The following is a 20595-nucleotide window of genomic DNA, read 5'->3' as shown; positions in this document are numbered from 1 at the left end:
CATTTCAGATAACAGGTGCTTTCAGAGACAATCAGTTGCGAGGCCAGTCTATGAATCTAAAGACCATCCACCCCACCGGCAATATGGACTCGCAAGAACCATCAGGCCAACGCCCTCACGATTCAGCGCTACTAAGAGTCATCCATTGGCACAAGCTTTTCGACTCAGACACACCTCCCCGGCTCGGGATGGAAGTAAAGAAACGCCTGCCATACACTACCATTGCGGCATTTGCATCCGGAATGACCATCGGGTCCTTTCACGGTAGCAAAAAGGCATCATACCAGTTCCGAGCCGAGAACGCCCATCGCTACCCCACGACTTCAGCAGCATGGTTCCAGTACCACAAGAGCAAGAACTACGCATCGGTTGTTGGCGGTGTTAAGGACGGCATGAAATTGGGATTTAAGCTGGGTGCTGGAGCTTTTGCGTTTTGTTTGTTTGAGGAAACGGTGGATTATGCTCGGGATGATACGAGAGACTTCTTGTCCACGGTCACGGCAGGATTGTCGTTCTCTGGGATCTACAGCTTACTTGGTATGCTCTGTTCTTGTGTGTCTGGACTTAGGGAGAAGAGAAAACTGACATATGTTGTTCAGCTCGTCATGATGTCTTCACGGCCGCTCGCACGACGAGGCTCGGGTTGAAATTGAGTCTAGTGTATGGATTGGCGCAGGATGCGCTGGAATCTCTCAAGGGTAATCGACCTGCGTATATCGACTTCCTGCTGGGGAATCGTCGGTCAAATGTGCAGGAGGGAGAAACAGTTTGATACGCATCACACTGTCCTCTATCTATTAAGCCGACCGCGACCTATATATCCGGTTGACGCGGGGAGTCTTTAAATCATACGATTGCCTCTCCATGAACATATGGACTACATTGGACATTGGAACATGGTGATTGATCTATTCAGATATAAATTCGTCCTAGGATGGATTTACCGATCGAACCCAGCAAATCAAGTACGCCACGATACCCGTCGAGTGATTCTTTTTCTGAATTGAAACGGCCTTGATTCCTTCGCTCCCCACTTCATTTCCGTCTATCCGAAGATAAGATGGCAAGCGCTGCCTAGGCAGTACAACTAGGATCTGATCGCGTCTTATTAACCCCAGGGTATGTCAGATACACGCCCCAGCGAATCCTTCTGATCGACTGGATAAGCATCGGATGTATGTGGAATCATGTCTTACCCAATGATGGAAGAATCGCGAACGGTACTTTACAATACTTGGGTAGCAGCGGACATACGAGATCGCAGGAAATGAAATCTTCTTTCTAGCAATCCCTTCATCTCTTTTTATAATTCTATAAGTGTTATGACATATGTCAATTCGAATGTCGGATGCAGATGTAGTGCAACTTGTGATCCTAAAGCCTGTGCTTTAGGAGTAATTGTAATATCTGCACGCTGCAGGACAGGTAATCATTCTATCATTTTCTGGAAAAAATATCCATTGGGTGCTACATTAATTTATCCCAGTTCATTTCAATCTCATCTGCAGGTTGTTAATGCCCCCTGGTCTATAATAGATTAATCTTTGTCCCTCCAGTTCTCCCTAACCTCTATGGCTGTGTGAATGTCCCCTTCCATTGAGACGAGAATCAGATCAACACTTTCTTCGCAGTTTCTTCCTAATTTCTTCTTTCTTCTGTCAACGCTGTACGATTATTCCATCTGATTTTTCCAGCTGCAGGAAGAGTGCTGGCTTTTAATTTATTTCTTTGAATTGACCGCTAGACCGGTGTTTCCCACCCCACCAAGCCACCACGCGTTACAGTGAATATATTCGTTTAGGCCCATTGAAGATACTTCCGCTGATCCAACTTACAATCCAAGCTCCTTTTCACCTACCCTCCCTCCCCCTCCCCCCAGCAGCTCTCTTGAGCTCACAGCTGTCCGTCTCATTGCGTCGGAACTTGGCGGTGGAGCTTCAGCACTGTCTCTTTTCTCTGGTACGGGTGATCTTTGACGTTTTGTGATTTCCCCGCGTCCGCTGCTGTAATTCACCACCGACTAACGGCACATCATGTCCTCCACAGTTCTTCCTGCATCCCGGTCCTCTTTTTGCGTGTCCTGATCTTCTTTCCTGTTATTTGTGTATAAAATTTTCTCTCCGCGAACTCCTCCAAATGAGCGCCTGCTGAAGAGTGCTTTCGTTGCAACTGTGTCTCGTCTACGTCATCGCTCTATTGGCCGCTTTGCCGCAAGATCGACTAGTACTCTAGACTACAACCCTTATATGCAATTTGGTGGAGGCAGAACACCAAGCGCAATTTCGCTAATCCATTGCCTCTCTCAAGAATCACCATAGCTGGTTGATAGAAGTCTCAATCGACCATCATGCGGCGTCATGGCAGGGCCGCTGGAGGGACAAAGGCCGTCACACCCATGCCAGAAACTGTCTCGTTGATACATTCCTTCGATTCCGTCTCGAATCCCAATCGTCCAGTTCGCCCATCGCCGCTGGCCTCTTCACATATCAAGGCATTACCGCTCGACCTTGTTGACCGTTTGCGCTCGTTTCCGCTCTTCCAATCCACGCCGGAGTCGTTCCTCATTGACATCGGACAACACCTTCGCCCGCAACTCCACGCCGCTAATGACTATATTTTGACAGAAGGAGATGAAGCGAAAGCGATGTACTGGCTGGTTCGAGGTGCAGTCGCCGTTACCTCAAGGGATGGCGAGAGTATCTACGCAGAGCTCAAGCCTGGCGCCTTTTTCGGTGAGATCGGCGTGTTGATGGACCGCCCGCGCACGGCAACCATTGTCGCGCGAACGCGATGTATGCTTGTGGTGTTGACCAAAGAGGATTTCCGAAAGATCCTTCCTCGGTTTCCCGAGGTTGAAGGCGCGATTCGGGATGAGGCTCAGGAACGGTTGATGATCCTTGAGAGGAAGAAAAAAGAGACCTCCGTACCGGCAGTCGACCTTTCCAATTATCAAATTCCCAATAATCAATTTCGACGTGGCTCAAAGAGACTGCGAGACAGTCCCTCCAAGGATGTGTCGTTTACCGATCAGGACGGTCATACCATTCACCCAATCAATGGTAATAAAAAGCGCAAATCTCCAAGCCCTGTAATGAAGGACAAATCATCCAGCGCGCTAGCGAATGGACTCGTGAACGTTCGTCTATTGCTTAAGGAATTGCCATTGTTCTCTGGTTTGCCTGCAGATATCCTTCACTTCCTAGGGCTCAATGCCCAGCCACGGTCATACCCACCTTTCACGGACATCATTCGACAGGATTCCCAAGGAAGGGAAATCTATTTCATCGTGCGAGGTGAGGTTGAAATTCTCTCCGGGAGAACACAACCGTTGGATGGCCTCCACCGCTCCAAGTCAAATGGTATTCAGCATCCGGAGTTCGAGGTGAAAGCTCGTTTAAGACAAGGGCAATACTTTGGGGAAGTTGTGAGTCTGTCTCTCGCACCACGCAGAACGGCGACAGTCCGCTCTGTAAGCTCTGTCGAATGTTTGATGATTGGCGGAGATGTCCTCTCCAAATTCTGGGACAAATGTCCCAAAAATGTCCGTGACCAAGTTGAAGGCACGGCCAAGGAGAGGCTGCAGGCAGCATCAGACGGCGACGTCGTCATGACAGAGGATCCTGCCCCTGAGCAAGTGGTCAATGGATTCGGTATTGACGACAGATTCAAAGCCGCCGCATCCCGGAGGCAATCGATGCCCATCTTGACCCTCACAGAAACGGAACTGGATAGTTCCCATCGCCAGTCTAATGGAGTAGATGACCAGACGGTACTGCGGCCGTCGGATCCGGACCCTTATATAAACTTTGGATTGGACAATGTCCGAGAACGAAGTCGACGGGGATCAGTCGCTCCACCGACGCCAGAGGAAGTCTCTGGAGAACAGCATCGACCCTCGCCTTCACAATCTCGCCGCGCGAGCTCTTCTTTTACTTATACTGAAACATCTGAAGTTTTCAAGTCCCAGGCGACTACACCGCGTCCTTCTGTGTCTGACAACTGTGGTATATTGCCCGACAGTATACTGGTGCACATCTTCCAATGCCTTGAACTCCATCACCTTCTTCGTCTCCGGGGTGTATCTCTTCATTGGTCTGAACTTCTGTCCAAGTCTGCGGAGCTGCTTCACCACTTGGACCTCAGTATATACAACCGATCGCTTACGGATGATGTGCTGGTCAATACAATTTGTCCTTTCGCTGGAGAACGGCCGCGTTACATTGATATCAGCAACTGCTTCCATATAACAGACGAGGGGTTCAAGAAATTGGCCAATACGTGTGGCGCAAACGTCGCAACATGGAAAATGAAGAGCGTATGGGACGTCACCGCACCTGCTATTCTTGAAATGGCCAGTAGTGTTACTGGCTTAGAAGAGGTCGATATGAGCAATTGCAGAAAAGTTGGAGACACTCTTCTGGCTCGAATCCTTGGCTGGGTCGTTCCGGGGCCGCACAAGCCCAATCAAGAACAAGGAAAGCCGGGCAAAGGGTCAACGTTGAAACCGACTATGCAGACCACCGCTGGGACTGTATATGGGTGTCCCCGATTAAAGCGACTGACACTGCAATATTGCAAACATGTCACTGATCGCTCGATGCACCACATTGCTGCTCATGCTGCTCCTCGCATAGAGGAAATGGATTTGACGCGCTGCACGACGATCACGGACCATGGGTTTCAATTCTGGGGAAATGCCCAGTTCAGTAGGCTGCGGAAACTTTGTTTGGCAGATTGTACCTATTTGACTGATAACGCGATCGTGTATCTGACCACTGCTGCCAAGCAATTACAGGAACTGGACCTGGTATTTAATCCCCCTCCTTGGACAAGCGTCGTGGGGATCGAACTAACAGTAACTAGTCATTCTGCTGCGCATTGTCAGATACAGCAACGCAAGTCCTCGCCCTCCAGTGCTCCCAGTTGACCTATCTCAACATGTCCTTCTGTGGTTCCGCGATCTCCGACTCCTCATTACACAGCATTGGCCTTCATCTCTTGCACATGAAACGTCTTTCAGTCCGTGGCTGTGTCAGAGTTACTGGTGTTGGCGTCGAAGCAGTGGCTGATGGATGTCATCAGTTACAGTCACTCGATGTTAGCCAATGCAAGAACCTCCTTCCATGGCTCAAGGAAGGCGGGGCGGAGAGATATAAAAACAGGTTACGCATTGAGACTGTTGTACAAAATGCAAAATTCAGATGAACACCACGCTTGCGATGTGCGGGTTCGTCTGATCTCCTATTTATGCTACCATGTTATTACATGGTTCTGGTTGCTGAATGGCGACCGTGTTTCTATAAGTGTCTATGCCGGATCTTTCTGTTATTTTCTTTTTTTTTTTTTTTTTTTTTTTTTTTTTTTTTTTTTTTTTTTTTTTTTTTTTTTTTCGGTCTATCGTTTTGACTAATGATTTGATTTCCTTTTAACTTCATTATCTGCTTACCTGTTTTGGATACTCGGGGAAATTACAGTCTTTTTAGTTTGTGTGTGATAAACACTCGTTTTGTTTTCTTATTTCCTGTACTATGTACCATGATTGATGACCAGCACGGGGTTCTTTATGTATCAATGCTTGGTGTACGGTTGGATTCATTCGCCTGTCGTTTACTTCATTTCCTTTCTGTCTTTTGTTATTGTTAGCTTTTTTCCCGGCTATATGGCTTTGCATTTTACGGGCGACTACTGTGATACTGTGATTCTTTTGTATGCTTCAAAAGTCCGGCATGGGCATGAGAGGAGTTTGACCGAGGGCAAAGCATTATGGCAGCACAGTTTTAATTATCTACTTCATTTGTTTATTGATATCTTTTGCTATACCAAAAGTCTCCTTTTTGGTTTTTATCTTTTTGGTGGTACCTTTGTATCCTACTGTAATGATATTATTACCTTCATTGGCAGGTTATCCATGCGACTAATGCAGTCATTCAATTCTGGTCATCGTCTTTGTTCTTCTTTTTGCCTTATCCATTCTATCCTATAATCCTTTTGACGAGAGCCAAGGAGATGAAAGACAGGTAAATCCTAAATCAATTGTCTCGAGACGGACTAAGGATGTTTTGTTTTTCCCCAGGGTATCTCGAGTATCAAAGAGAAGCAATCAATCCAACAATCTACTGTCATACGGTCGCCTCACGATGTCTCTATGACACTATGGCTTTTCTTTCAACTTTCATATCACAATGGCTTTCTCCTTTCGGGTAGGGCTAACTATTTGCTTAGCACAATGACTCCCCACAGGGCATCCATGTCAAGTTTTTATATCATTGTCTTCTTCCTAAAAGCAAGCCATTGTCTCCTCTGGACATAGAGCAGACCAGGAATGAGACAAGAGGATTGGTAGCCTGGAGACTTGCTATATAAAAGGTGATGGATCTTTGGAATAACCTCACCTTCTTTCTCTATCAGCCCCAACCTATAGGCTTCCCCGGACTGATTACTTACTCTTCCTGTCTCCAGCACGTGGCAACACTTCTCGACAAATAGGTCCGATACTGTGAGTCTATCAACTATGGCGGGCAACAAACGCACCTTCAGCCAAATGGACAACGGCAAAGACAATCCCAGCCCAAATACGTTGGTTGAAATTCTGGCTGCTGCTAATACTGACAACCTCCAGGATCTCTTTGAAATCCCCGGTTCTCCTTCGGAAGATCTCGCCATGTTAGATGCATTTGACTTCCAAGCACCGCCGATCGACAGCGACAACAATGGCGCTGTCTCCGACCCAGGTAACGCCCTTGTCTTGCAAGATCTGACCCAAGCTACTCAGGTTGAAGAAGCTGTTTCCACTGAGGCTAACGAACAAGCTATTGCGGAAAAAGCTGCGGAACCAGCGAAGCCCCCCAGAAAGAGACGCAGAAAGGGTGATCCAGAACCAGACCACTCAGTGCTGGTTCGTGAGAAGTCGTCAAAGTCGAAGAGGTGTGGACAGGCTTGTGACCGATGCCATGTGAGTTCCTCCCCTTGCTCTCCGCGATTGTCCTGTTCAATTAATGGTTTGATACAACAGATACGCAGGTTCAAATGCGACGAGGTTAAAGGCGGTTGCCTAATGTGTCTTCGATCAGGAATTGAATGCAAGATGACCAACCGGGTTACTGGAGAGACCATGGTTCGGGGCGGAGCGGAAGGAGTGGTGATTAATTTTGACGATATCCAGCGTGAAAATGAGGAGGTCAAGAAAGAGAACGAGAAACTGCGCGATGAGATCGAGCAGTTGCGAAGCGTGAACGGTAAGCTGCAAGATCAATTGCAGTACTACTACAATAGGTTCTCGATTGGAACTGTGAGTACTTCCCCAGTTTCCAAAGCAGATGATGGCATGAAAGCAAACATCTTCCAGATCCCAGGCCCAAGCCATGCACCACCAGTAAGCGACCTTTCCAGAATCCTACCCAATCCCAACCCCCACACCCAAGCTATGCCACAATCCAACCGGGATTTCCTGTATGGTAATCAGACCAGCAACGACAACAACAATAATAATAATAATGGCACTATCCAACCCGTTGCATCTAACTATAACAATAATGCGTTTTCAGGGAACAAGTCCATTGCCTCTTCGGCTCCTCTGCCCATCTCCAGCTCCATGCTAAACTCATTGTCGCATTCTGAATGGGTTCAACTCCGGCATCCCCACGGATTGCCTACTGCTTCTCGAAACAAAATGGTGACTTATCCTCTGCTTTCTCAGATCCGGGTTCCTATGCGGGATGACGCGGCTCAGAGTGTTTCTTTCCCGGGTGCAAGTGGCCAAGGTATGAATCAGGGCATGCAGATGCAGAACTTCCAGGGCTTGGGGGTGCAAGGTCAGAGTTCGCAAAATTTACCAACTGCTCTAGATGCCCAATCCGATCAGGTCAATTGTCAAAGAAACACGAGCGCCCAATCTCAGCACAACTGTGGCCAAGACACAAACGCATATTTCCAAGGTACGTCTCAAAGTTTGAAGACGCTAAACCAGGATTTCCAGACCCCGTGTCAGTACCTTATCGGAGGTACACAGGGCCAAATGTCCCAACATGAAAGCAAGAACGACCCACACCAGGACCTCCCGAATGCAAAAGTGCCATACATAATCGCACATAACTATCCTTTCAACTTTCCACAACCTGCACCGCAGAACTATTTGGAACCGGTCGTTCAGTTCCAGGGCACTGGACATCAGAAAACAAACAATCATATCCCGAATTTCCTCAACGATCCCCTAGGTGGAATAAAAAGCGAAGATGACACCACTGTTGAATTTGATCTCGAGCCCGGATTTTCCTGGACGTCCCCTCGATCAACTACGTTTCCCAGCCTCGACCTGGACACTACCGCGAACCAGACTTCAATTGTAAACCCAGGAGACGCCAGCCCCGATCTCTTTGCGCTCAGCGATGGCAGCAACCCCTACCAAGCACAAGACCTATCCGACCAAGAGATCCTTGGTCTTCTGGAGGATTTGGCACAGCAGAAACAGTCTCAACCACTGGTACATAAACGGGTCCAGAAATCTTGCAGTGACATTGTTGAGGTGAAAATAGAAGGTCCAGGCAACTATGATAGTGATTCTGATTGTTTTGGTGTTGGGTCTTCTGAGGGTGATGTTAGTCCTTTTATTTGATCTGTTCTTTTTCTTTTTTGTGTGTGCGGTGTGCGGTGTATGGTATGTGATTGACTTATAAAGAGAATGGAGTCAAAAATTTTTTTAAGAAAAAAAAAATAATAATAAATAAAAATGCTCGCACTCGGATTCGAACCGAGGATCTCATCATTACTAGTGATGCGCTTTACCAACTAAGCCATGCGAGCTATTATTCTATTAATATGCATAAATATAATCTAGATTCAATTACAATTTGGTTTTGATGGACGTATAGGCGCTTAGCAGTTCGACAGGGTACTATGCATGCATACACGCCTCGGAGAGTGAGATTTTGAAGTTTTAGCGCATACTATACGATAGACTCTCATTTTCACACTGCATTCCACAGTCCTCAAATACCTTTTTTTACATTTAAGCGCCATGCCATATTTAGGCTCTCTCTATATATACCTGTTACCACCCCTGTATGCAGTCATTACAGGACGATCGACAAAGATTCTTACAGTAGCCCCAGAGACAAAGCACCAATGGAGACACTCTTCTAGCCTAATGTCTTGTTCTTTTACATCCACATATGATGAAATCACCGCTACTGCCAGAGACAGACGCCTTGCGAGGTAGTGTTACAGACCAAGCCACATCAGTCTCACGTGACTATATGGGGAGATAAGGCAGAATCATTGGGTTACGAGAGATGATGAAAATGCAGGAAGGAACAGGGATTCCAGCTGATAACCCAAAGGATCAGGCATGTGATCCCTACCATTTATCTACCCTGGATGTTATACAGAATGGTAGGAGAAGGGAGGATATAAGGATACTCATTCATGCACTTAGTTTAGTTCTTCGCAATCAACCTAGTTAATCAAGCATTGGTTACCTTCTAGTTTCTGACTCGTCCGCACTTAACCCACAACCCAGCATACGTGCTCGGTTGGCCTTGTTTCTCTATTCGTTACCTTTTATCGTTTCTACTTGTTGATTACCTTACAAATCCTGGAGGCGGCGAGATACCTTCGACGTGATATACAGAGGACCTGGGTGGTCATTGAGCATACGATTACTTGGAAGATACTTAGGGTAAGTATCCTGTCTCGAAATAAAACTAACTAGAACCCTAGGTACGATACGAGAGGAGCCAGGTTGTGACAGGCAGCACCTCCTTTTCTCTTGCACAGCCAACATATTCTCAGCCGTCCCCTCGCCTCTCCTATCTCAAGTAATTCTCTTCCTCTTTATCCTAGCAGATCCCAGATCCCCCCCCCGACTGCCTCGCACTGACACCTCTCCTGTTTAGGTGGCTGGCTTCTTTCATTCGTTCGTTTTTCATGCTCCTCGTCAATTGACTTTCCCCAACCAACGGCTTCTCATTGCTTGACGGACCTTGATTGAGGTCCGCCATCATAATGATTTCGCCTTTCACCCATTCGGTGACTGCTGGGCTGAGAATCTGCAACAGTCTCCGAGCGATGACGGATTCATGCGTGATTCTCGGCATATGCTCCTACCCGAAGAGCTTGGTCGCAAATAGAAAAGCTGTATGTTCTCATTCTCGCTTTATGGGACAAAGCTAGGGTATAAATAGGTTTGAAGTCTCGCTGGAGCCCTTTGTGGAACCCACCGAGAAGCAAACTGTAACCCGGAAGTAGGGAGCAGAGAGCTCACTTCAATATTTTCTGCTATCATTGGCTCGCATCTAGAGGCCATCTTTTCAAACCGATGATTTGGGTGAAAACCCCCGAGAATCGAGTGACCGGTGATCCCACAAGCCTAACCATGTACTCATTACATAGTAGTGGCCTTCATCAAAGGACTGTTTGATATTCGACGAGATTTGCCGCAGAGACGAAGCTCGGGGCGCCCTCTGATTTTACACCGAGGAGCTTTATTGCTCCCATCGAGACCTTGCATGCTAGGCTCAAGAGAGTATGCCAGCGATCCGCTGGGGACAAGGATTTGGAAAATCGTGGAAAAAGTCCACCCTCAGCTCATCCGCTCTTTAGGGGAGCTTTCCAAGGATGTCAGGCTTTGGCTCGAACTCGACGGTTAGTTTATGCAAAAGGTTCATTTCATGTCAGTCGCGATACCATGATGATACCTTCGCTGTCCAATTGAACTTTCAGAGCTTCCAAAGAGTTCTACCTATCTTAGAGAATTGCGCCTAACAGCAGCACTCTATTGAACGCAGGATATTTTGCCGATGAATCTGAATTTGTCAATTGATCAGTGGTGGAGAGAAGCGTAGCAACTGGAACTACACCTAGCGCCGCCACCCAATTAGAGGAAAATCCCTATGCACTTTTTTCTTCGCTTACTATTTTCTGCAGACCCATGCATATTTCCATTACAAGGTAATTTGCAGGCAGATTAACCGCCCGGTAGCATTGGACAGTCTCTATTGAGGTCTGACTACTTGTCTTGGGTCTGAAAAAATAATTATGCAACTTGACTCAACAATTAGCTCGCATGGCTTAGTTGGTAAAGCGCATCACTAGTAATGATGAGATCCTCGGTTCGAATCCGAGTGCGAGCATCTTCTTTACTTTTTTTCTGCTCAACAAAACCATTTATTTTACCGGTTTATCTTTGCTATGTATGCATTTGGGGAAATGTGCATGGTTGCTGCTGTAAGCTCTGGTGTAGTGCTGACGCTTAGATCTACGTAGGCATGCAGGCATCCGCGGCGCTGGAAACAAATAATACGTTTGTATTTGCTTTTTTTACGGACCCCGTACCAGTATCTTGTTTTGGTATCTGTGCTGGCTCTGTCTGCTCAGGGTAGAAAGTAGGGCACGGCCACAGACAATAATATGGTGTAATGTTTGCTTTTTTATATTATTATTTCTTTTCTCTGGCAATGCAAGTAGGAAAGAGGCCAAAAATTCCCACTCGGTTTCAATAAAGTTCTCATTACTTTGATAGTCCGTACACAAAAAGACAGGGGGAAAAAAAAATGCTCGCACTCGGATTCGAACCGAGGATCTCATCATTACTAGTGATGCGCTTTACCAACTAAGCCATGCGAGCGACTTGATATGGATATCTTTATTAAGGTATAAGAAAGCAAATTATAATACCCAGCATTTTCTGGCCTAACCATAAAGACAAGAGTATTCTCTCCCGTAGTTGCTTTGGATCATGGAAATAAGAAGTTGGAATTTTTTTCGGAGTTGTTGAGTTGACCCTGAACCATCCCGACTTGATCAACTTTCACCGCAAAACTGGGCGCCGATTGAAGAGCATGACCACCGTTATTCGCTGAAGTATGGGATATGACAGGTAGTCTATAGTCGCCATCGTTGGGGAGATACGTCCAAGCTCCTAGAATAGAATATGAGCATGATATCTGAATTTGAAATGGAAAGTAAAAGTATCAAGGTTTTTAAGGTAATTAATAAATCGTATTGTTCATATAACGAAAGGGTATCTGTACAAAACGAATATATATACTAAGCCTTCAAAAAAGGCCCATCCGGATCTTCCCGAATAAAACCAATCATTCAACGCCCAAAAGAATAACAAATACATTGACCAACCCCCAAACACACTACCAAGACTTATTCTTATAACAGCAGCAGATGCCTTTACTCTCGCACCACTCCCTAACAAGCAGAGCGTCAACCTCCCGATCCTCAGAAACGAGCCCCAACCCTTCTGTATTTAACCAGGTCGTGAAATCCTCAAGAACGATGGGATCATACATGAGGATCTTTTCATGCCAGCTGGGAGACTTGCGGCCGCCGGCGGATGAAGACATATTAGGCTGTGCGCGCACAGCCTTAGTGATTTGGGTGCCTAGGTCGGGTTCGTCGTCTTCGTCGGGAATTTTAGAGACTGCTCTCGTCGCTTTGGGCTGTGGCTTAGGTTCACAAGGCGCACGGCGTGTTGGCGAAGGAGTTGGCGAGATTGCTAGTGGTTGATTGCTTGGTTTGGGGTGCGTGAAAGATCGGTCTAGGAGCTGGTTTGGTGAAGGGATCGCTTCGTCCTCGGAATCTTGGATTTCTTCCACGTTTGCGTAAGAGGATTTTTGCAGGCTGGGCGGCTTTTTTTGTTGTTGTTGTTGTTTTTGTTGTTGTTGCAAAGAAAAGCTTTCTGTTGCTTTCTGTGATGATCTCGATGCTGGACGAGAAGAGCCTTGACGCCTCCTAGCAGGAGGTTTAGCTGACATGCCGTCTGCTGTCGGCGGATTCGCAGTAAATTTGGTTTTCGATCTAGACCTCGAGCCAGAGGCCCTATCAGAAGTACCGGTGGTTTTCCCAACCTTGCTGGTCTCCGGTGGCTTGATCAGAGCTGATCCATCGTCATTTGAATTCGCACTTATGCCATGCTTCGACTCCCAGCATTTGTGCAGCAGATTTATCATCTTCTGGCGACCCCTTATAGCCTTGAAGCCATATGAAGCGACTTGTTTGGACAATTCAGCCTCAGTGAACGCATTATACTGCGGCACTTGGGGACGCGACTCTACTACCACGGAAGCAGTTTCACTTTGTTGATTTGCATTGGCATCTGCAACCTCTGACGAATCCTCGAGCGTATCAGAATTCCCTTTCGGTATAGGATATTCTTTTTCGTGCGTGGTATTGATTGGTTGCTCGATCACCTTCGAGGTTTCCTGCTGTTGAGCATCACGTCTTTCGCGATCGACCCTAGAAGAGATTTTAGATAAATCACATTCGTCAACCGGATCCGAGACTTCTGCTTGAGCCAGAGCCCCGTTCAGATCTCTAAAGGCTTCAGACCATAGACTTCTCGGGCCTGTGAAGCGTGATATCGTAGAACCAAACGAAGTCCTGCTGGTAACATGTTCTGATACTGGCTTCATATAGCTCTCTGACTCATCGATCGCCGTTTGCATATACCTCAATGTTGTAGGTGAATCTTCCCGCTCCAGCTGACTGCAGGTGCCAAACATAAGATCCTGATCCTCTAGAGATTTGACCGCAGCTTCCGGGGACAAAACGATGAATTCTGGCTCTTGCGGTTTCTTCTTTGTCTTTGACTTTCGCTTGCGGCCGGCGTTTTTAATATCAGAGCGGTCTTGCACATTTGCAGTATATGAATCTCTATTGTTTGAATCCTCTGTATAGCCGGGAGCGTAGCGCGCCGTCACACGTGCTGTAAGTGTCGTGAATTTCTTGTTTTGCTTCTTGGGCTTCTGCTCGAGCTCTTTTTCAACGGAGTCTTTATCCTCGACACTGGATTTGGGGTCCGCTTGAATTCGAAAATTCATTAGCTGTGAAATGTGAGTATCAACCCAGAGATTCCATTATTGTGAGACCATACATCTATTCGTCTTCGCTTAGTTGGGCCACCACCATCCTCGTTCCCCTGAATACTAGACTGAGAGTTCGCAGTCCCAATGAAGCCGTATCCAGCCAAAAAGTTGCCGAAGTTCTGTGCCGCTCCCGATGCTTGACTGCCTCCTGCGTCCCCATCACCCTCCAGATCAAACACTTGCTTCCCGGTATTCTTGATAGGCGTCCAATCTAGTCTCCGTTTGGTAGCTTCCTCCAAATGTAGCCCACCAGCCTCCAAATCATCCAAATCATTTGCAGCTCTTCCTCGCGACGAAGACTTCGAAGACGACGGCTTCTTCGCGTCAGACTGCTGTGAATCTGCATTGCTCGCTTTCGAAACTTGCCCTGTCAATGTCTTGTTCTTAGGCCCTTCACGCTTCTTTTCGGTGCTGATGTTCGTCCGTTTAGCTCTCGTCTTCGGTACTTTCTTCAGGATATTGTCTTTGGACCCGAGAGTGGCGGGTCCTGCATGCGTGAGAACCGTCTGCAACTCGTCCGTTATCTTTCTCCTCTCTCGTTTTGGCTTGTTCGCTGTTGCTGTCGCATCTGATGTTGATTTATCTGCTGCGCGTTTCCCTGTTGTATTTCTCGCTGCGTCCTTCTCGGCGTCTTGTGGCGTTAAGTTGGCGGGACTATGTAATTGTCGGAATAGCTCTGACGGCGACGGGAGCGAAGCGGGGGAATCGAATTGCAGTGATAGTCCAGTTGGAGTCTCGGAATGATGCGAAACCTGCTGCGGTGTGCGAATAGACTTATGATCCGGAGTAGACGAAAGGACGACGACGTTCGCTGAGGAAGGCATGGTGACAGGAAGACTTGGGGGTATCGGTACAGTCAAGGCATTCCAAGAAGTAAAAATGTCATATATACGGTTGTAGAGTCTTCATATCAATCTCCCCATATCTTAACGATCTTTATTCAGGTCGTGTGGCGTTTGGAAGAGCGAAGTGAAAGCGTTGGAATCACCGGCGGCGACTGCGAATTGAGTCTTGGCAAACTTGTAGGATTGCCTATTTGGGATATTGTTTACGGGTGGGCAGGGCAACCGCTGGCAGGTGGTATCCTTTAACAGGGGCTTTTAACAAACAAAAATGTATTTATTTCAGTGATATGGATTGTGGCAATAATAAATTTTCTTTATATAAGCTGGCTACGAAATATCGCGCGAGCAGCATCTGTGATATCAAAGATGGCTTTGCATTGAGTATTGTTTTCTGCGGACTAAACTTGACATGCCTGGAGGAAAATCACGGTGAATTGAATCTCCTAGAAATTAATGGCAATATACAGGACAGATGTAGCATGCGCTACGACGTACAGTCCCTGTCCCGCGGCGGTTGGAGATTCAGGCCCCGTTAGGCGCACGGCCAACGTCAGTATCCGGTGAAATTGGTAGCCAGAACCTGTTTGGGTGATAGCCAATGTTCTCTACCCCCGTTAACCATGGAATAGCCCGTTTGAGGAAAAGAGCCGACGATTGCAGTATGATTGAGTCGAAATCGTGCAATTCATCATAGTGCTCCTCGTAATGCAATGGCTCCCAGAAGGGCAGTCTCCAGTCGTTGTCTTTCGTGATTCTTGGTGTCATTCGTCTTCGCAGGTGTAGGAGCCAATCCACCTAGCTTATAGGCCTTCTTGATCTTCGCGACATCTGAGGTTGCGACAAGCGTTTCGTCATTGAATGGTACAGCAGAGCCTTCAATCGAAGCCCCGAGATGTGTTGCCACTGACTCATGAGTAATCTCAGGAGTGACAGACACCTTCACCACCAGTAAATCTTTCGTGGAGTCCGTGATGCCGAACTTCCGGAAAGAATCAGCTATCTGCGCATGGTTAGCGTTTGTCGGAGACAATGTGTTAAGTCCGAACGCACATTATTCGCAGGGCTCAGCGAGAAGACTATCTCCGAGTGAATGTTGCGTGATTTGAGGCGTGCATTTGTATAGTCATTGATAGCCCGAAAGACTGCTGAGAGAACATGGGTCCTTGTCAGGATCTGTATCCATTATTAGACTTGCACTTGCGTAGTTACTCGGGGTTTCGCATCCTACCATGCTCGCGTCAATGAGCGCATATTCAAAATCAGAGTTTCCTGAAATAAGCTGCTGCCGGAGGAAAGGCGCGTTCTTCACATCCTTATAGAGCGCGACATGAACCGGCCAAGATGCAGGCAGGTGAGAGAGATTAATTGTTTCTAATGCGGACATGGTGACTGAGATGTGTTCCTGCAGCGGCTTGCAAAAGCTTGTTCGATTGCGACCTTAATATGATGCGATGCCTCTGGCGTATAGTCTTCAATAATTATAACAATGAATTCCAATGCGCAGAAATTCGCCGGTAACGATGATTCTGATCCCTCCCCACCATCATCACCAGTTAATCGCATTAGTCATCACTGGGAGTTATCTGACCCACGTGACATTCACTTCTCGAACGTTCGGGTGCCCGTAGCGGACATAAGCGGAAGTCTGATATCACCGCCGCCGCTTTAAATACTCTTCGGTCTCTCCTGCAACTTCAGCGTCATCTATCAGACAACGTCGATACCCTGTACATATCGATACCACAATCATGGCGTTCTTTATAAGACGCCCATTCGCCGTGCCATCGGCGCTGGGCCAAATTCCGAAAGCCACAAACACCGCTCGATTCATCCACAACTCGTCCTCTAGGCCTTTCTCCAAACCTGTTTCGTCCATCTTCGCAAAGTCTCGTCAGTCGTTCCATAATGCCTTCAAGCGGACCTATATGCAGCCTTCTGCCAGCCCTGCGCAGGGTAACATGACTCAACAGCTTTTGTACGGTGCGGCTATTGTTGGTGGAACTGTTTTGGCGACGAACTTTGTCTTCAACCGGGAAACTCGTGAGGATGGCGGCATGCCGGCTTATGAGCGCAGCTACTTGAACGAAACATTTATGCACACTGGTCTTGGTGTTGGTATTATTGGTATTGCCGCTCGGGCTCTGCACATGAATGGCTGGTCGTATCGTCTGATGGCCACCAACCCTTGGGTTGTCGTTGGTCTTGGTCTTGTTGCTAGCATGGGTACTATGTTCGGAACTTTTTACACTCCTCCTGAGAAGTAAGCTCTTCACTTTCCCCCTAGGCTTCCATACGGTGTCTTAGTGAATCGCATGCTAACAGTTATCCAGCTATGTGATGAAGTATGGTCTCTGGACCGGTTTCAACATCACCCAGGCCGCTCTCCTCTCGCCCTTGATGTTCATGCACCCCGCCCTTCTCGCCCGTGCTGGCCTCTATACGGTTGGAATGATGGGTTCGATTGCCTTCGTTGGCGCCACCGCCAAGCAGGAGAAGTACCTGTACCTCGGTGGACCTCTGCTCGCTGGTGTCACCATCGTCGCTCTTTCCGGTCTTGCCCCGCTCGCCCTCCCCGCCACTGCCACTCGCGCTCTTGCCTGGTCTGACAAGATCTGGCTGTACGGTGGCCTCGCTGTCTTCGGTGGTTTCACCCTGTACGACGTCCAGAAGGTCTTGGCCCACGCCCGCATGTCGCAGAGGGGCCTGGCGAAGCGTGACGTTGTCAACGAGAGCGTTAGCCTTGAATTGGACTTTATCAACATTTTCGTCCGCATGGTTCAGATCCTTGCTATGCGGAACAACAACCGGAGATAAACTTGACGTCATCCAGACGGGTTTGCTTTTAGGGGGTTAGTACTGGGGACCCGCTGTATTATTTATACAACTGCTTTTTTTTTCTTGTCTTTTATCACTGCGTTATGCCTGCATCTGTATATTTTTGTCATTTCGTCGGCTGGCCTCCAGGTAGAGTTGGGTCGGTATCAAATTCCGCTTCTGCGCACGGAAATTGATTTCAATTAGCTGGACTTGTGGTTTAATAGACAACTCTCCACTCAGCAAAGAAAAGAGATTGAATCCAATGGTTTTTATCCTGTGTTCTGTAAATTTATCAAAGTAAATCATATAAAAGAATAAAAATACGTATATATAGCTTCGTTATATCATCACAGGTGCTGTGATGTCTATGTAAACAATACAACCAACCCAGCCATAACCGGCACAACCAACGAAACCCAAAAGCCCTCGACCGTCGAAGCCCCCGAATTACTCCCACCCCCATCAGTCTCCAACGTAACATACGAAACATTCGAATATTCATACCCACATAACCCACTCCCCTCCATCATATCCATGGGAAACAGCACCCTCGGCTCCCCCTTATTCATATCGACACTCAACTCCCCCCTTTGATTCACCGTGTAATTCCGACAATCTAAAATATCTATCGCTACCGTTCCCGCTAGGAACGAAACGGGCATTGTCAGCGTGTATTCGCCGCTACCCGTGCCCTGCGTCGAAAGAACCATGATGGTTTCGCGGCCGTCGATGCCTTTTCGGATCACTAGTTCGCTGCCGCCACGATAGATTGGGTAGGATTCAATGTTGACATAGTCGTTGTAGAGGTTGTAGGCGTGTTTGCGGATTGCGTTGAGCTTTGAGATTAATTGGTAGAGCGGAGCGGAGGTGTCGTATTTGGTGAGCCAGATGGCTTCGCGGTTGTGAGGTTCTCCGGCACCGTCGAGGTGTTGTTCTTGGCCTTGGTAGATCATGGGGATGCCGTCGAAGAGGATGGTGAAGGTGAGGACGTTTTTGGCGAGCTGTAGTTTTGTTAGCGTCAGTGCTTTAAAGTCAGGTTTAGTCAGGGCAGCCTTACTGCAAGATCGTCGGTTTTACTGGCAAACCGGGCAAGGTCGTGATTCTCGGAAAACGATGCTAGGGATGTCACATCGGGACATTTTTGCTTCATGTTCATGATCTCGTCGGCGAGAGAGGTCGTGTTTCCAAGGGTGAACGCATTCATCATGGCATAGTAAACGGGGTAGTTCGGGACACTGGAGATGTAATTGCTCTGGTAGTCGCAAATAATGTCGTCCGATTGTTCCAGTACTTCCCCGGTCATGAAAGAGCCGGCAGCTTTCTCAAACAAGGGTAAGTATTGTGGTGTGATGTGCTTGGCGGCATCCAAGCGCAGTCCGTCAATTGAGTATGTGGATATCATATCCTGGACCCAGGTGTTCAGCATATCCTGAACTGTGGAATCTTCTGTTTTCAGATCCGGCAACGGAACAATGTCATCACCTGTCCAGCACTTCTGGGCAACGGAGTAGATATTGTAGTCCGGGATCGGACAGTAATCATGGAAATAGCTCGAGCTGTTAAATGGCGTGAAGGAGGCGTAGTCCACACTATTCGCAGGATCACTGCCATTCGTGACATAGGCCATATTGTTGATAACCGTATCCATCATCAGGTACATGTCACGGGAGTGTAATTCATTACTCAAGTCGAGTAAATCCTGACGGGTGCCAAAGTGTGCGTTCAACGAGTATAGATCTTGTGACCAATATCCGTGGTACGCTTCTCCGTACTCAACACGTCCCTCGATGTTTTCAACGATTGGCGAGATCATAACGGCGTCGAATCCCATCCCCTGAATGTAGTCGAGGTGGTTGATCATTCCCCTCCATGTCCCGCCACAATATAAACCTTGTGTCGTGTTGCATGCGTGTGTGGTTGATCCGTCAGTGCGCGCAAATCGATCCGTCATGGTCTGGTATATCGATCTGCCTTTCCAGGCGGCAGTGTCTATGGCCAATGCCGTGCTAGACCAGTTCAACGCTACCAAGGCAAGGAGCCGTTGCGCTTGGCGTATAGAGAAAGCCATGATGTATCGTCCTCCACTGGTACCTTAACGCAACAGGGTATGGTATAGTGCAGTAACCTCACAATCAGTTGTCGATGGTTCACGCGTTCATAGTCCGATATCAAATGGATTCACCAAAGTATGTCTGTAGACGCAGTTTTCGCAAATCGAAAGAAGTTGCAGTAAATTTATTGCTTCGTTTACCCCTGGTATAATGAAAATTTGAAACAGAATAAAGAGCGTCTTGGGTATTTCTAGCGAGGGTATCTGAAAGGACCGGCAAAAATATTGGATCAGAAAAGCCGAGAATAACGAATGACAATAGTCCACTGACTAGAAAAAGAATGATAGGGAATAAAAGAATGACTGGATCCAGTGGCAAAGAGTGTTGATGAGCGATTGACACAACATAAAATAATGAAAAAAAGGAAAGAGAGGCCTAAAGTTGGATACCGAAGAATAATAAATTGGAGCCGGCAGTCGGCGGATGGAGGGCAAAAAACCTCATTAATGTGACCAGCGGAACTGCCAAGGGAGAAACAAGCGCCTTTTGTATATTGGTAATGTCTTACTATAGTTTATTCGAGTATCCCCATAGTGTCTCTTATCAAGCAATGTACTTTTACCGGCCGAGGCGTCTCCTTGTCTCTACCCTTACCCCTACGCTCTCTCTCCCACTCTTCCTGCTGTATATACTTGACTCCCTCTTATTACCATTATCCAAAAAACTAAAAGTTGAAAAAACATCGAAGCCTTGCGTATTGCTGTCCTGATCCTGATTGATCTGTGCTATTATATGGAAAGCAAGGTACTGCATAAAGCGCTAAACTGTGTTTGGTATAGCCAGAGATGGAGCCCGGTCCTAGTGATAAATATAGTAATCAATTGGCTATTAAGAAGGATTATCCCCACATGTACTAACGGGGATCTGACCGGATTTATTGGTCCCTTCAGGCACCATGTCCCAATCGGGATACCTTTCGATTTGCTAACAACCGATTAGGGCTAGTATCAT

At 47.3% G+C, this 20595-nt stretch overlaps 8 protein-coding genes and 3 non-coding genes across 11 annotated transcripts; 6 read left to right on the top strand and 5 right to left on the bottom strand.

Moving 5' to 3' along the window:
- Window positions 1-83: 83 nt before the first annotated feature.
- On the top strand, window positions 84-772 carry EURHEDRAFT_449360 (uncharacterized protein; the record flags this gene model as incomplete). Its single annotated transcript, XM_040783806.1, has 2 exons — window positions 84-537; window positions 600-772. 2 exons carry the CDS (start codon window positions 84-86, stop codon window positions 770-772), a joined length of 627 nt encoding a protein of 208 aa, XP_040641724.1.
- Window positions 773-2347: 1575 nt separating this feature from the next.
- On the top strand, window positions 2348-5205 carry EURHEDRAFT_449073 (cyclic nucleotide-binding domain protein; the record flags this gene model as incomplete). Its single annotated transcript, XM_040783784.1, has 2 exons — window positions 2348-4807; window positions 4864-5205. 2 exons carry the CDS (start codon window positions 2348-2350, stop codon window positions 5203-5205), a joined length of 2802 nt encoding a protein of 933 aa, XP_040641723.1.
- A 180-nt stretch (window positions 5206-5385) lies between these two features.
- On the top strand, window positions 5386-6064 carry EURHEDRAFT_267330 (uncharacterized protein). The gene has a single exon (XM_040778149.1). It carries the CDS (start codon window positions 5543-5545, stop codon window positions 5981-5983), a length of 441 nt encoding a protein of 146 aa, XP_040641722.1. The 5' UTR covers window positions 5386-5542; the 3' UTR covers window positions 5984-6064.
- A 1534-nt stretch (window positions 6065-7598) lies between these two features.
- On the top strand, window positions 7599-8660 carry EURHEDRAFT_409346 (uncharacterized protein). Its single transcript, XM_040781056.1, has 2 exons — window positions 7599-7760; window positions 7845-8660. Exons 1-2 carry the CDS (start codon window positions 7670-7672, stop codon window positions 8609-8611), a joined length of 858 nt encoding a protein of 285 aa, XP_040641721.1. The 5' UTR covers window positions 7599-7669; the 3' UTR covers window positions 8612-8660.
- A 66-nt stretch (window positions 8661-8726) lies between these two features.
- Window positions 8727-8799, bottom strand: EURHEDRAFT_t36. Its single transcript has one exon. It is a non-coding gene; the product is annotated as a tRNA-Thr (tRNA).
- Window positions 8800-11053: 2254 nt separating this feature from the next.
- On the top strand, window positions 11054-11126 carry EURHEDRAFT_t39. Its single transcript has one exon. It is a non-coding gene; the product is annotated as a tRNA-Thr (tRNA).
- A 421-nt stretch (window positions 11127-11547) lies between these two features.
- EURHEDRAFT_t35 lies at window positions 11548-11620 on the bottom strand. Its single transcript has one exon. It is a non-coding gene; the product is annotated as a tRNA-Thr (tRNA).
- A 388-nt stretch (window positions 11621-12008) lies between these two features.
- Window positions 12009-13930, bottom strand: slx4. The gene has a single exon (XM_040781055.1). The coding sequence runs from the start codon at window positions 13824-13826 to the stop codon at window positions 12141-12143; it is 1686 nt and encodes a 561-aa protein (XP_040641720.1). The 5' UTR covers window positions 13827-13930; the 3' UTR covers window positions 12009-12140.
- A 1474-nt stretch (window positions 13931-15404) lies between these two features.
- On the bottom strand, window positions 15405-16100 carry EURHEDRAFT_449481 (EKC/KEOPS complex subunit CGI121/TPRKB; the record flags this gene model as incomplete). Its single annotated transcript, XM_040783817.1, has 3 exons — window positions 15405-15716; window positions 15767-15889; window positions 15945-16100. 3 exons carry the CDS (start codon window positions 16098-16100, stop codon window positions 15405-15407), a joined length of 591 nt encoding a protein of 196 aa, XP_040641719.1.
- Window positions 16101-16104: 4 nt separating this feature from the next.
- EURHEDRAFT_409341 (Bax Inhibitor family protein) lies at window positions 16105-17613 on the top strand. The gene is made up of 2 exons (XM_040781054.1): window positions 16105-16976; window positions 17047-17613. Exons 1-2 carry the CDS (start codon window positions 16465-16467, stop codon window positions 17528-17530), a joined length of 996 nt encoding a protein of 331 aa, XP_040641718.1. The 5' UTR covers window positions 16105-16464; the 3' UTR covers window positions 17531-17613.
- Window positions 17614-17720: 107 nt separating this feature from the next.
- Window positions 17721-19838, bottom strand: EURHEDRAFT_267238 (alpha-amylase). The gene is made up of 2 exons (XM_040778148.1): window positions 18594-19838; window positions 17721-18534 (listed from the first exon to the last, which is right to left on the bottom strand). Exons 1-2 carry the CDS (start codon window positions 19599-19601, stop codon window positions 17899-17901), a joined length of 1644 nt encoding a protein of 547 aa, XP_040641717.1. The 5' UTR covers window positions 19602-19838; the 3' UTR covers window positions 17721-17898.
- Window positions 19839-20595: the final 757 nt, after the last annotated feature.

This window comes from Aspergillus ruber, assembly GCF_000600275.1.
Source record: "Aspergillus ruber CBS 135680 unplaced genomic scaffold scaffold00004, whole genome shotgun sequence".
In the NCBI taxonomy this organism is placed as follows: Eukaryota; Fungi; Ascomycota; class Eurotiomycetes; order Eurotiales; family Aspergillaceae; genus Aspergillus; species Aspergillus ruber.
Note: the sequence above shows the minus strand (reverse complement) of the source record. Positions and strands in the feature narration are given on the sequence as shown.

Coding starts and splice junctions, on each gene's coding strand:
- EURHEDRAFT_267330 (XM_040778149.1), top strand. CDS start 5,543: ATGACCAGCACGGGGTTCTTTATGTATCAATGCTTGGTGTACGGTTGG.
- EURHEDRAFT_409346 (XM_040781056.1), top strand. CDS start 7,670: ATGGTGACTTATCCTCTGCTTTCTCAGATCCGGGTTCCTATGCGGGAT. Junction 7,761..7,844: donor CCCGGGTGCAAGTGGCCAAG/GTATGAATCAGG, acceptor CAACTGCTCTAG/ATGCCCAATCCGATCAGGTC.
- slx4 (XM_040781055.1), bottom strand. CDS start 13,826: ATGAATTTTCGAATTCAAGCGGACCCCAAATCCAGTGTCGAGGATAAA.
- EURHEDRAFT_409341 (XM_040781054.1), top strand. CDS start 16,465: ATGGCGTTCTTTATAAGACGCCCATTCGCCGTGCCATCGGCGCTGGGC. Junction 16,977..17,046: donor TTTTACACTCCTCCTGAGAA/GTAAGCTCTTCA, acceptor ACAGTTATCCAG/CTATGTGATGAAGTATGGTC.
- EURHEDRAFT_267238 (XM_040778148.1), bottom strand. CDS start 19,601: ATGGCTTTCTCTATACGCCAAGCGCAACGGCTCCTTGCCTTGGTAGCG. Junction 18,535..18,593: donor CCAGTAAAACCGACGATCTT/GCAGTAAGGCTG, acceptor ACAAAACTACAG/CTCGCCAAAAACGTCCTCAC.